The 13971-nt window shown below is 53.6% G+C and overlaps 1 protein-coding gene across 21 annotated transcripts in view; it reads left to right on the top strand.

The window, feature by feature from the left end:
* The window catches only part of NCOR2 (nuclear receptor corepressor 2), a 157674-nt gene that overhangs the window by 83670 nt on the left and 60033 nt on the right, over positions 1–13971 (top strand). For 11 of the 21 annotated variants that reach the window (XM_072351401.1, XM_072351396.1, XM_072351399.1 and 8 more), the window contains exons 8-10: positions 2679–2731; positions 9841–9907; positions 12165–12352. In XM_072351401.1, coding sequence (XP_072207502.1) covers positions 2679–2731; positions 9841–9907; positions 12165–12352 — 308 coding nt within the window. The remainder of the gene's footprint in view (positions 1–2678; positions 2732–9840; positions 9908–12164; positions 12353–13971) is intronic. The other 10 variants (XM_072351408.1, XM_072351410.1, XM_072351411.1 and 7 more) reach the window with 1 other exon arrangement.

The raw sequence follows: 13971 nt of genomic DNA, 5'->3' as shown, positions 1-13971 counted from the left end.
AGTGCACGCCAATCGTAGCCTGCAGGTATCAGGGTCTGCATGGATCTTATTTCTGTCTCTTGTGCACGGAGAAGTTGAGAAAAACACATTTACTAAATTGTTAGTGTGGGGCTATTCCCTCATCCAGCAAATGGCTGCTGTAAATTAAGCAGCTGGATGTTGAAGGGTGGCTGAAACCAGCAGTGAGGGGCTGTGAACTGAAGAAAGGGGCTGGAAAAATAGGCATCGGGAATAATGCTGCAGGACAGGAGGAAAGCAGCTGGAGAGGTCAGAGCAGGCCGGACTTGGGTCCAGCAGCACCTCTTGCATTGGCTGTGGGGTGCAGCAGAGGGAGCCCTGGCTGCCAGGTGAGCACACAGCACAACTGTGCTCATCAGCTGTAATTAGGACTGGCCTTGCGGAGGTGGCACTAATCACTGTCCTCCCCAAGTGCGGAAGGGAGAGGTCACAGAGGAATTAGTGGTCAGCACTGCATGCTGGAGCCACTTCCTTGCCCAGGGAGGTAGGGCACATTATACTTCTTTGAGTCACTGAGGTCAAGCAGTGCAATGGTGCTTCCTCATCTGAAACACAACGCGTTGCCTTTCTTTCCCCCCACACACCTTTTTCCCCCCTTTTATTTTGATTTGTGGATGCTTTGCCATGGGGTGCTGTTGCTCCAGAGCCAGCCTTGTGTGGTGGAGAAGGAAGCCTTCCAGCACACCTACTTGCTCATGGAGGCTGCCTGCAGCATCGGGTGGAAGAACTTTTGACAGGGGATCTGCTGTAGTTCGAGTGGGGACTTACCCTGCAGTTTGGGTTTGTGTCATGGGTTTCCCCTCAAGCTGGAAATGTCGGGGTGATGGCCCAGCTCTGGTAGGAAACTCCAGCTCCTGGCTTCAGTCTTTGCAGCAGCCTCCGTGCTCACCAGCACCGCGCTCTGGGAGCTGAGTGTCTCAAGGCAGCAGCTCCTCTATTCTTGGCTTCCTGCTGCTTTGATCTCACACCATCTGGCTCTGCGTTTTTGACCTGAAGAGTTTTGCTTTGTGCCCAAGTCCCCCTGGAGAAGCCCCTCTCCTGTGCTCCCAGGAACTGCAGCACGAGGGTTTGTACCCCAGTCCCTCAGCCCATTAGCACTGCCTTTCTCACCTGCCTGGGGGCAGCTCTGATGTGTGGGCCCTTTGCCTTGTGTTAAAGCCCAGCTGTGCCTTTGGCAGGAGTTCTCTAGTTCTGCTGCAGAGAGCAGTTTGCTGTTCTCTGGGTTATCCCTGCCATGTACTTGGGGCGCATTAAACTGACCCCGTGTATTCCCCAGGGAGAAATTTCATGGAGGTTTGTGCTCTTGAGTGTTGCGGTGACCAGAAAGCAGTTGATGGCTTTTGTCATGTTTAATTTTTAAAGGCCCTTCAGTAAATCCAAGGTTTTTCCAGTAATAGCTTGCATTGCAGTTTTGTTTTTCTTAAATGTCATCCCCCAGAGAAATACATCACACGTCCCTTATGAGAGATGCTGTGAATGCTGCCAGCACCTCCCTGGCCATCTGAGCCGGTCAGGTTTGACTCATTTAGGAAGCTGCTGCGGATGCTCTGAGGAAGGATGGTGGTTCTCAGTCCCTGCCCTGGAAAGAAGGAGAGGTTTTAGTGTCCAGCTGTAGGGTAGGGTAGCTCTCCTGGGCTGAGCTGAGTGTCAAGGCTGTCTGCAGACAAAGTCCCCTCCAGATGCTTTGTTGTCTTGGCTTTGGTTTTGGTTCCTGAGTTTTGTAGTTGGGAACAGTCAGGCTTTTCTCCATCAGTGATGCTTGCAGCGGTTGTCTGTTAGTACTTAGGTTTGCTAACTAAGTGTAAGTGGCAGCTTCTATCACAGATCAGTAATAGTGGAAATGAATCAGCAGCCCTCGGTGAGCTGAGCAGCAGCAGGGCATCCGTGACAACAAGAAGCCTCTAACCTAGGCACAAAATGTTCCTCCCGCCCCCTGCTCTGGGAGGAAGACACTTGTGCCTCATCACATGCCAGCTTGTTTGCTTTGGTTTTTGTGAGCACAGAGGGAAGGGAGGCGTTTCTATTTACCAGCATTTCCAATTCCTGCAATCCTTTCCCAAGAAGCAGCTGCTGGTCCGGGCAGCCTGCTGGATGCTGTGAGCATTTCCAGTTTACCTTCTGTTGATCTTCAGCCAGGCTGGGCACCAACTAGCGTACAAACCCTGCCATGCCCCAGCCCGTGGGGGTCCCCGTGCCCAGGGCAGCTCCCTGTGCACTGCTGGGCACCACCAGGGCAAAGACCCACCCTGCGCTCAGCTCCTCGCAGAGCTGCAGCAGCTTCCATAGCGTAGCCATAACAATTTGCAGCACTCAGGCTGTCTGTTCCCTCTCCCCGAGCCCCCCTTTCCCCTCGCCTCCCCCGTGTCGTATGTTCCAAAGCGCGCTGCGTTTGCAAGAAGCGCATAACAAGCACGTAGTGCGCCGCGGCTGTGGGCACTGCGCAGCGCAGGGATCGAGCAGCTCAGTGCCTGCCTCCCCTGGGGCTGCACGGCACGGCAGCCAGCCCTGCAGTACGTGTGGGGACGTGGGGATGGGGCTGGGTGCTGCTTTGGGAGCGTTGCTGGAGGGGATGGGAGCCCGCAGCGGTGCTGCTGACAGGTTGAAGTTTCTAAATGTCAGAGCGTACCCATTTATGCCTTCATTTTTCTTATTTATTTCAGCCGTTATACAACCAGCCTTCAGACACCAGGCAATACCATGAAAACATTAAAATGTAAGTACGTGGCAATAAAGGCTATTTGAAATGTCAGGTTGTGCGTTAGGCTGCGGCAGGGGATGCTCGCTTGCTCCTGGTCCCCGTTTCCTACCGTGGTTCCCCATTGGAGCTGCGGGGAGTGCAACTCTGGTGCTGCGGGGCTGCTCCGCTTCTCTGGGGGCTGCCAGCATCAGGAGTGTGTGGGGTTTTGTTGGGTGTGTTTCACAGATGGAATCGACCGCGGTGTGTGTGTGTGTGTGTGTGTGTGTGTGTGTGTGTGTGTGCATGCAGGGAGCAGGAGGGAAGTGGAAAGTTGCAATTCCCATTTGATTTTTGTGAAGCTCCTCTTGAATGTCTGACAGCAATTGGTTGTTTCAGAGATCCTTACGAGTCTCATTAATCATCTCATTCATGGCTTATCACCTCGATCCGTGATTTAATCATCAACTCGCATTTAATAACCACAGTGACTTCTTGAACGTAGGAGAAATAAAATAGGCAGTGAGAACAGTGGTAATAGCGATCATTGTTGGGAATGGGAATAGTCAGACCTGGTCTGGAACTCCTGTCTGGCCGGAAGGAGCCAATGGTGGCTCGAGTCTGTTTTGATATGGGCTCGGTCAGCTGCAGATAATCATCTTTAAGAATCTATTAACCACAGTTAATAATCTTTTGCTTTTCAGCAGTCTGTTAATTGATGCTGGGGGAATCAGAGGGGAAGAGTTAACAGGCTCCTGCTGTTCTATGTGCTGCTGGGGCCGCGTGCAGGGCTGCAGGGGTCCCCAGTGCCCCTCTGTGTGCTACTGGTGGGCTGGGCCTGGGGGGGCATTCGGAGCAGATGGGAGCTTTGTCCTTGAAAGAACCAGTTAAAGGAGCTCCTGGTGCTTCACCTGCTCACTCTTCCCCTGCCGATATTTGTAGTTCCACGATCGCATTTTCCTGTGCTTTGAATCATTTCCTGTGCTTTGTTCCTGCATGGAGGCGGGCACACAGGAGGGCGCTGGGAAGGAGCTGTGGGACTGGAGCAGAGCCTCAGGGTGTGGGGCAGCCCTGAGCCCCCAGAGGTAACCCAGGGGGAGGCGGGGGCAGGCGGTCCTGCTGATTAATGCTGCAAAATATGGGAAGGAAACCACACGTTTTAATGAAAAGCCGCCATCTCCTCCTGGCAGAGCCCCTGCAATTAGCTGTGCTCAGCTCCTTATCGATGCCAGCTGGGTGCGTTTACTGATGTAGGTCAGGGGAAGGCCCTGCAGCTCTATGGGCTCCAGATGCTGCTGCTTCTGCCCGAAAGCCCATCGCAGGGGACCTGGACCCACACTGCGTTGTGCCACCTGCAGGGATGCGGAGCTGCGCAGCGTCCTGTTCTGCCTCATGTCTGTGCTGGGTATGAGCCTCGTATCTGAGCACAGAAGGGCAGTTTGGGCTCATTCTATTCACAGATGCCTTTTTTCTCTTTTTTTTTCCCAACTTTTTTCCTATGTAGGTTTTTTTTCTCAGTTTGCACGTCAGTGGGAGGGCATTTGAATATCACAGCGCCAGGATTCCTCGATTTCTCTGCAGTGACACTCTGCGTTGCAACACTGCTTTTATCCCTCCTGCTTGTTTGCTTTGCCTTCAGCTGGAATGAGTCACTTGTGCTGATAGAGCTGACTGGGGACTTACGGGAAGATTTCCTGCTCTTCCAAAAGTGTTCCTGCTCTCTTATTTTCGTGGAGCTTTATGGCCTGTCTGCTATTCAGTACAGTTAGAATTAATTTCATGCCCCAGTTCATTCCAGTGTCTGCAGTTTCCAAAGGCTTTTAAGTTCCATTTAACGGCCTCGCTGTGCTCTGCTGCCCGGCTGCTCAGGTCCCCTCGGTTCACCCAGCAGCTCAGGCTCCAAGCAGACACAGTTAATGTTATATGCTGCAGCTGCTGTGGGATGGAAGGTGCAGCCAAACGGCTTGTGGCAAGGAGCTGACCTCCATGGGCTGGGTTGGTGGCCTGTGTGTGCTGCTGGGGAAGGGCTCTGCTGCTCCACCAGCACCAGGCAGTGCTTAGGGAGCTTATCCTGATGGGGATGGGTGGGCAGCCAGCTCACAGCAGGCGGTGCGACTGGGTGATCCTTAAGGTCCCTTCTAACCTATGCCATCCTGTTATGGACACCAAATCCTGCCCTAGTTGAGCAGAAGCTGTTCTGCCTCTTCACTGCGGTGCTGTGCCAGGCGAGAGCTGTGCTCCCCACCTCAGCAGGGATCCCGTGTGTTCTCCTGCCACCAAAGGCATTAACCATCTCTCTGCAGAGTGTTTGAGCAGTGACACGGTGCCGCTCACGGAGCAGGATCCATTACCTGCTGCCTACCTGGGGAGGGATTCTCAGAGGAGGCCTTAGTTTTGTTGTGGCAGATTCCTGCCCGGTCAGCCGTGAAGAACAGCCCCAGAGGTCTCTCCTCCCCTTCATAAAGCAGTCGAGTTGAAATCGGTCTGTGAGATTTGGGGTTGAAAGCAAAATAGGAGCCAGTCAGCCTTGAAAAAGCACGTTTTTCTGGGGAGGGAAAGCCTGCCTATGCAGAACCCAAATCTTTGGGTTTTCAGAGAGGTTTGGGGGCTGCTGAACCCATTTTTGTTTCCAATTGCCTCTCCCCCTTTTCCCAGCAGAGCAGAGCAGCTTTCTTCTGCAGATCTGCTGCTAACTGCAGCTTTCCAAATCACTTGTCACTTCGGCAAATTTAAGTCATCTTTTCATTACTGACTGTTTAGGGGTTTAGTAGCATTGGATTGCCTCTGAATTCGTAGTAGAAGCCTGACATGTAGCACAAATGCTCCTCCAAACCCTGTCATTACTAATGCATTCTCTTTCAGGTCTTTTTATTACAGCTTGTAGACATTTTCCTCATTAGAAATTCACCTAGCAGCTCCCTGCTCATCCCATTCAAGGTTCCTCATCTCTTTTTATTCTCTATTTGCACACGCTAGGGCAGAAGTAATGCCTTGTGATGAATTTCTGAACGATGGAGACACGCCGCAACCTTCTGCTTGTTTCTCTAACCGAGACCACAGGCTGGTTTTGCTGGGGCTGTGGTGAGGTGCTTGGGCTCACAGCATCAGTTCAGCTCCCAGGGGATGCGGAGGCTGTGAGTCCAGCTGACGGCCAGAAGTGCTTCTGCTCTTGCTTTTGTCTCACGATGCTCCTGAGCCTGTAGGTGCTAAAGAGGATGGGTACCAATTCCCAACCCAATGCTATGAACCCTGGTTGTGGGTGTAACTGCTGCCAGGAGGCAGGGAGCACCTCGGTGTCAGGCGGACAGGCATGCTGTGCTCACAGTCCCTCTGGCAGCGCCGTGTTTGGTTCCAGCTGCCAGGAGGCTCCTCTGTTTCCCCTTCCTACACGATAAATCTCACCCTACAATGGCTTTGCCAGCTGCTGGTGGCCTCCTCCCCACCGCTCTTTGCAGGCTTGATCCCTGCTTTGTTTGCTCTGGCTGTTTGATGAAAGACGTTCCTGCGTAATTAAATACCCGTGATTAGTTGTGATCAAACAGCAAACTTCCTTTCATCTCGTCCTGCTCTGGCCCAAGGTCTCCACAGGCGAGCAGGGCCAGGTGTGCTGCAGTGCATCGGCCCTTTGTGTCCTCAGGAGCCTTATCCCAGCCCCTGGCAGCGCCCGCACCTGCGCACACACCGCACCGGCACGCATGCGTGCGCCCTTACTGCAGGAGGACCACAGCCAAGCAATTGACGTGGAGCCCAGCCAAGTATCTCAAAAGTCAAAGTTACAGCTTCTCTCCTTGACTGGCTGCATTGTGAAAGCCAGAAACCAGCGGCAGCCTTGTGCCGAGGCAGTTAAGGTGGAAGCGGCGGCGGCTCTTTGCTTTGCTCTGGGTGGAAGGTGATTTTGCTTTGGTGCTTGGTGGTTTGCAGATGGCTCTGAGAGCCGCGCTCAGGTGTGGGACCTATAAGCAAGGTCAGTGGGGTGAGGGTAAGGTATGTGAGGACGTGCAGTCCTCACAGTCACACCCTGAATTACAGATACTTGGATCCTGCTTCCTGCTGGCAGGTGACGCTCAGACCTCTGGGCTGTTTAACTTGTTGAGCCTCTGCTTACTTCTGCCTGCTGCTGCTCATGGGGCCGCGCTGGGGGGGCCGCCCCAGGGACACCTTTGGCACCTTCTGAGGTTGGGCTCACCCTGTTCCAGGTCAGGGTGCTGGGGACTGGCTGTGCTCATCTACCCAGTCCCAGAGTGGGCGATGTGCCCCCCGAGAGCTGCTGCCACCCTGGGTGTGCAAAGAAACGGGATGAAGAAGCCCCGCCTTGTCCCCAGCTTCCAGCATCCACCTGTCCATCCATCCCAGCTCCGCTCATCCCATGTGTGGCACCACCAAGAACTGGAGCCTGACGCTACAGCCTGACCCGTGTGCGATGTGAGCATCTCCTGCAGCACAGCAGTACTTGAAACTGCCCCCGAGAGTCACTGTTGCTTTATGTAAGGAGCCTCCCTCCTCATCCTGTGGGTTGCTTGGCTTTTCCAAGCCAGCCAGGTCTCCAGATGGGACACTTTACTGTGCACTCAGGTGGGGAGATGAAGGATGCAGGCAGCTGGATTAGCTCCCGATGGGCCGCTGGAGGACAGCTGGCACTTTGCTGGAGTGACTGTTGAGTCGTGCTGCTCCTCACTGTGTGCAGGACAGCAGCAGGCAGCCCCTGCCTTCCCGGTGCTGCAGGAATTCCATGTCGCTGCTTGATGTGCCCGGGGAGCACAGCGTGTGCTTCTGAGACAAGTGGCCCGAGTTAACCTCTCTGCAAATGGTTTCCAAGTAACAGCAGCACATGTAGCAAGATAAACTGTGAAGCCTATTTATATTTACCAGGATTTTATTAACCTTTGAAAGGTTGACCTTATGTGAAAAAAACAACAAGATAGTGGGGAAAAACGTTTAGGGTTCTTAGCAGGGGGTTGTTGTTGTTTGTAATCCTTTCACTCTTTGATTACTTCAGCCTTCGCAGTGGTAAACACAGGCAGGCTTTCAAGGCATTCCTGATACTTGCAGCTGCAGAGCCATTAAATCTTTGCTTGTATTTGCACTTGCAAGGTCAGCCATGATGCAGAACTCAAGGCAGTGCATCAGCTGTGTAAGAGATTCTCATTTTCTCCCCTCTGCTGATGAGTTTTGTGCCGAAGCCCCACATTGCTCCTGCATGGACAGGTATCAATTGAGCCGAGCTGCCCCTTCCAGGGCCAAATGCTTCCCCAGGAGCACTCCCACTGGATTCCAGCTGAACCACATCAGCCAAAGTGCACCCATCTGAGCCGTGCTGAAGTTACCACCATAAGCATCGCTCCAGCAGAGTTTCCATCTGAACTGGGGTAAACAAGCAAACAATGGGAACGTGTCTTTTGGGTACAGCCTCCTGTTGGAGCTCGCTCACGTGGAACTGAAGCCCTGGAACACAATCTGTGGGATGGAAGGAGGGCCGCCTGCTGCAGCACCCCACAGCAATGGAGATGGAGAGCTCTCACCAGGCAGAAAGGGACACAAGGACCCAGCTGGGAGCAGAGACCTCCGGTGGGCTCAGGAGTGGGCACTGGGTGCTGCTGGGGTGCTGGGGGAGCTCTGCTTCCCATGTCCTCCCCCACAGGTTACAGCTCCTGCCTCAGTGCTCCTGGTTGTTGAGGCTGTTTGCTCAGAGCTGAGTGGTGAAGTTAAGTCAGCCTGCCAAGCTGCTCCGCGGCTCCTCGGTGGATGTGCCACATGGACAGAGACGAAAGAGAGCGGCATTGTGTGATCCAGCAGGGAGAAGCCTTTGGCAGTGATATTTGTTAATGCATCTAATGAGACAGCTTCTGATCTCTGCTGCGCAGCCCAGAACAACAGTGGCTCCTTTGTAAACATACCATCAAAAAAGAAAAAAGAGCAAAGGCTGCATGTGCCACACACACACCGGTTTGTTCGTTCCCCTCACTCCTCTGTGCTGATCAGTGCCCCTTTGATTTCTGAAATGGAATCAGAACACAAGGTCTGATCTCTAAGCCTCTGCTCGGAGCCTCGTTGTGTGTGGATCCCACTGTGTGACCTGCAGGGCCCAGGAGCACACCTGTGGGGTCTGCAATGCTGTTGCTGCTGGTAACAGAGAGGCTGGTGGGCTGCGTACCCCCACCCTTGAGCTGGGCAGCCCAGGGACCGTTCCAGCCACAAGTGGGAGTTCTCTATTGCAGGAGACCCGAGCCCACTTACTATAGCACCACCTGGCAAGCAAGGTCTGCTTGTGCATCAGAGTGAAAGGGGATGGAGGTGCAGCACAGTGTGCAGAGACTCCACGTGTGATTGGTACCTCTGAGGGGAAAGCAGAAGGTTTCCAGGCCTGAACAGCTTTACCAGGACTGAGAATTGAAGCGTAAAGATTGAATGCTTTGCAACGTTCCACGTTCCTGCATTAAGCCAGGGCTGCTGCTCTGCTGGGGGAGCTGCACCCACTGCCCTGTGTGGGGCCATGTGGGGCTGGGGATCTGTGGGGGAGGAGGGTGTATTTGCAGGGGTGTGAAGCAGCGGCTCTGAGGAAGCGGTGTGGGAATGCTCCCATTAGGCTAAATCCCACAGGAGGTTCCTGCACGATGCCGCCCTGCACGGCACTGAGCTGGTTGCTAATTGCACGCTGCGGCTCGGTTGCTAATCAGGATGAAGGGCTTAAGGAAACTCCCTCGTTCCTGGCCTCTACCTTTCACCTAGAAACTTGCTTGCTGTAACAGGAGCAGCCGCCGCCATCGGGGCTCACCCAGAGCTGTGCAGCCTTCCCAGCATCCTGCTGCTTTCTCTTCTGAAAGGTTATTTCGTGCTTTCTTGTAAAAGCCAAAGGAAGCAGCAGCTGAGTGGCTGGGCCGGGCTGGCTGTGGTTCTGGGGCTGCTTTCTCCCCTCAGGACCGTTGTGCACACAGCTGGGCTTTCCCGGCTGCTTCCCTTGCAGCTGCGTTAGGTGCAGAGGTCAGGAGATGGAGCCCTGCTGGGCTCAGTGCCCGCAGCTGAGGTGCTGGGGTTGCTGTGGCTCCAGGTTAAGGTGGAAGCTGTTCCATGAACCCCTCTGTGCTCTGGAGCACCAAGCACTGAGTTTTAGCTGGCTCCTTAATGGGATCTCATCTTTTTTTCGTTCACAGAAACCAGGCAATGCGGAAGAAGTTAATCTTGTACTTTAAGAGGAGAAATCATGCTCGCAAGCAGTGGGTAAGTGATTCCCCTATACCTCTTCTGAAAGTATAAAGCAGCCTAATTCATTATGTCAGGCAAAGGAAGTTTTCCAGCAGAGATGTGCCCAGTGCTTTGCCTGGTGCTCTGCCTTTCCTTTTCCATATCCCCCCTGGCCGTGAAGCAGAGGTCCCCAGTCCTGCTGCATGCACTGAGCTCAGCGTCCTGTGGTTTGTAGGAGCCAGAAGGGAACCGAACAGGAGCTGTTTTCTGGTGGAAACAGCCAGTTGCTGTGCTAAACACTGCTGTGTTGTGCATATCGAGGAGCTGGGGGAAAAGGTTTAACTAGGCTGCAAGGGCACGGGTCCTAAAATACGGCTCGCAGTAAACTCTCCTGTCATGCAAAATAGGTGAATTTCTGCCAGCCGGTTGATTCAGTGCCCTTGAAAGGGGATTTTTTCAGTTTAGGGAAGCATTTTGCCTGTACTACAAAATAGGCAACAGAAGGTTGCTGATTTTGCAAAGTGAATGCATTTGCTGATTCTCTTTGCAAAATGGGTCTGCTTAGCTATTTTTCTGCCTGTTTTGTAGCAGCCCCTATTTTTAGCAGAGTTTGTCTCCGTGCCAGCCCTCCTTCCTGGCTCCTGCCCTCTGAGCTCTGGGGTGCCGCGAGCAGGCTGGGGCAGCCCCACAGGTTCCATTCCCCACAAGGAGCCTGCAGGAATCCCTCCCGCTGCACCAGCCTGCCCGGCAGCAGTTTCTAATTGCCATCAAAGGGATGATGCTGCAGGGAGGGAAGGGTACCAAGGGAGCAGTTCTGGCCGTGAGATGCTTCACTCCATCAAGCAGGGGAACAGAACAGCACAGGTTGCACAGGGGTTGGACTGGTTCCTTGTGTTGCCTTCTCCTCCCCACTAAGCTGCTGCTCTGTTCCCAGAGCTGTGGGAGCGTGGGCTGCAGGAGGGCTGGGGCTCAGCACCGCCTGCGAGCTGCTCCAGTGCTACAGCAGTGTTACTATTCTGCTGCTTGTAGCTGCACGTGTTGGCTCCCGTTTGGCTTTCCATAAGTTCTGATGTGATGGAGGGGCTGGTGGCACGAGGAGCCAAGCTGGGAAGTCACCATCCTGCTGCAGTGGCTGATGTGTGCCATTGCAGTGCTGCCTGCTGCTGGAACCAGCCCAGCCTCGCAGTGGCACTGCGGGGTGAGCGGAGCAGCCCAGGGTTTGCCATTGATTGTTTTGCAGAGCGCCATCTGCTTTCAGTTCCTGCTTTGGGACCTGGAATGCATTGGCTTCACTCAGAGTGAAACCTTAAAATCCCCACTTGTTGCTGGCTGTGTTTGTGCGAGGGCTGAGCGGGATCTCTCGTGTCACCGAGCTGTGCTGTGTCCCTGCATGCAGCAGCACTGGGGCTTCAGCATTAATCAGTTTTGAAAGCACTTAATTATTTCCCTCAACCTCATCCCCTAAAGAACTGACAGTGTCACATAGGTGGGATCTGCCCCTCGCCACTCTTTGCCCTGCACTGCAGCACCTCAGATGTTTTCAGGGCTCCGTCCCACCTGCAGTGTTTTCTTTTAAGTGTTTGGAAGTGGTGCTAACATGGCAAGCATCCTGTGAGCTCTGATAATGGCAGCAATGATAGGGCCATGCAGAGCACGTGCTGCATCCCAGCAGCGCTGTTGGTAATAGCATGAAACCGTACATTAGCATCTGAGAGCTAATCCTGCAGGGCCGTGGAATCACATTGTGTCCCTGCCTGCAGCAGGAGGGTTCTGCACGCCTTTGAAAGCTTTTCCTTCCTAAAGCTCCAGCCCATGGGGGTGATCCTGAGCACAGCATCCCGGGGAGTGAATCCCCACGAGTGGCTGCACTCGGGGCTTTGGTAACAGCAGGTTGTGGTGTGTCTGAGCTCCCCGTGCACCTACTGATGTGTGCCTGCAGCTCTGCTCCTGTTACTGGGGCAGCAACCTGTGGTTGTAGCTACAGAGGAGTTCCTCTGGTCCTTTGGATATTGGAGGATGGCTGAAGGGAGGTGGGTGGGCGCTGCCATGCTGGACAGCAGTCCTTGTTGTACCAGAGATGTTGGGTTGGAAGAGAAAAGCCCCAGGGCACCCAATGGGTTGTACTATTTACTCTTGGGTTGGTCCCAGACCCCGCAGCGTGCCCATGGCCTCACAAACCACGTTTCTGGAAGCGCTGTGACTCACGCTCAGCACAACCAGCCATCAGGAAAGGCTTTGGGGAGCTGCCCTGCCCAGGCACAGCACTGAGCTCCCTCTCGCTCTGCCCTTCCAGGAACAGAAGTTCTGCCAGCGCTATGACCAGCTGATGGAGGCCTGGGAAAAGAAAGTGGAGCGCATTGAAAATAATCCCCGGCGTCGTGCCAAGGAGAGCAAAGTGCGGGAATACTATGAGAAGCAATTCCCTGAGATCAGGAAGCAGCGGGAACTGCAAGAGCGCATGCAGAGGTTAGAGGAGAAGCGGTAGGACGGGGCTGAGCCGGTAGCGGACAGCCTTTCTCTTTTGTTTGGTGATGGGTGTGGGGTGGGAGGAACGGGGCTGGGTGGCCGTCAGTCCCATCTCTCCCCTTCGAGTTGGATAACCAGCAGACGCACCGAGTGTAGGAGCCAGTGGAGTCCCTGGCTGCTTTCTGCCCTGGGCGGCCCAGCTCTGCTCCATCACAGCAGGAAAAATGTCAGGAATGCGGCTGCCTGCTCCTCTGCTGCCGAATTCCTGGGCAGCTCCCTCCTTGTGGCCACCTGAGTGGGACGGCAATAACTGGTTCCTCGTTGCCGTGCTCAAGTGGAGACGCACACGGTGTGCGGATGGATTTCGTCACGTCAGTGACTTCAAACATACCCGTGCTCTGATGGAGCATGGGCAGAGGGAGGGGACGTCTGCAGGGGTTGTAGGACTGGCTGCAAGCACTGAAAGGAGCAGCGTCTCGCTGACAGAGCTGTCTCCTATCTGCCACCCCCGTCTGTTTTCTGCCTTATATTTAAAGCACATTTGAGGTCACATCGTTTCCTGCCAGGAGGAGATGCCATGTTGTGCTCCTGATATAGGCTGCTTTAGCAACAGGGATCAATGTATCAGTTTAATGACTGATCCATTCGTTTCCAAAGGGAATCAGTGAGCACTTGTTCCAAAACTTTTGGGTTTAGCTTTGCTTGATGTGTGAACAGCCATGTTTTCCTCAGCAATTCTACTTCTACAGGAGCACCAGAGTCACAACAGACGGCTTTTATCTTTGCATCCACCTTTAACTTGGATTTCACATATGTAGTTTTGGGTTATAGTGCACTTAGAAAGAAAGTTGCTCGCTTTGGCATAACAAGCAATTGAAATGTGCCCAAGTGGGGAAAAACAGCCTTTAGGTTGGCCAGAACTCACTGTGATGAATCAAATGATGGAAAAAGATGGAAAAAGTGTGCAGAGCCATAGAGCCATTTCAGTTGGAAGGGACCCCCAAAGGGCATCTGGTCCCACTGCCTACAGTGCACAGGGACGCCCACAGCTCCATCACCACCTCTCTGGGCACCCCATGCAGTGCCTCATCACCCTCAGTGTAAAAACTTCTTCCTTATACCCAGTCTAATTCTCCCATCTTTAATTTGAAGTCTTTTCCCTTTGTCCTGTCACAGCAGACTCTACTGAAGAGTTTATCCCCTTCTTTCCTGTAGAGGGGCTATAGAGAAGGGAGTGAACTCCACAGCAGTGTCTGTCTTGTCCTGTGTCTGTCACCCCTGCAAACAGCTGGATGTGTTTCCTCTTGGGAGGGTTTATTTTATCATGAAGAGGAGGGGAGAAATGGAACTGACAAATGTTTTAAAGCTGTACCTGCTCAATAAGAATTTCCTTGGGACGTGTGGCTGTGATGTGTGGTGAGGCTGGAGTGGGGATAGATGCCAGTGGGTAACTTTAATTTAAGTGTTCCCGCAGCATTTGCACACCAGCTGCAATGGCGTGGTGCTGATTGCTCAGTGCTAGCACAGACACGTCCATGCCATCCCCAGTGTGATGAAGTGAGCATGAGAAAATACAGTGGGAGGGTATGGTTGGGTGTGAAATGCCCTTGTGTTGTAGCAACACAGAAGTGACT

Source organism: Excalfactoria chinensis, chromosome 16, assembly GCF_039878825.1.
Source record: "Excalfactoria chinensis isolate bCotChi1 chromosome 16, bCotChi1.hap2, whole genome shotgun sequence".
Classification (NCBI taxonomy): domain Eukaryota; kingdom Metazoa; phylum Chordata; class Aves; order Galliformes; family Phasianidae; genus Excalfactoria; species Excalfactoria chinensis.
Note: the sequence above shows the minus strand (reverse complement) of the source record. Positions and strands in the feature narration are given on the sequence as shown.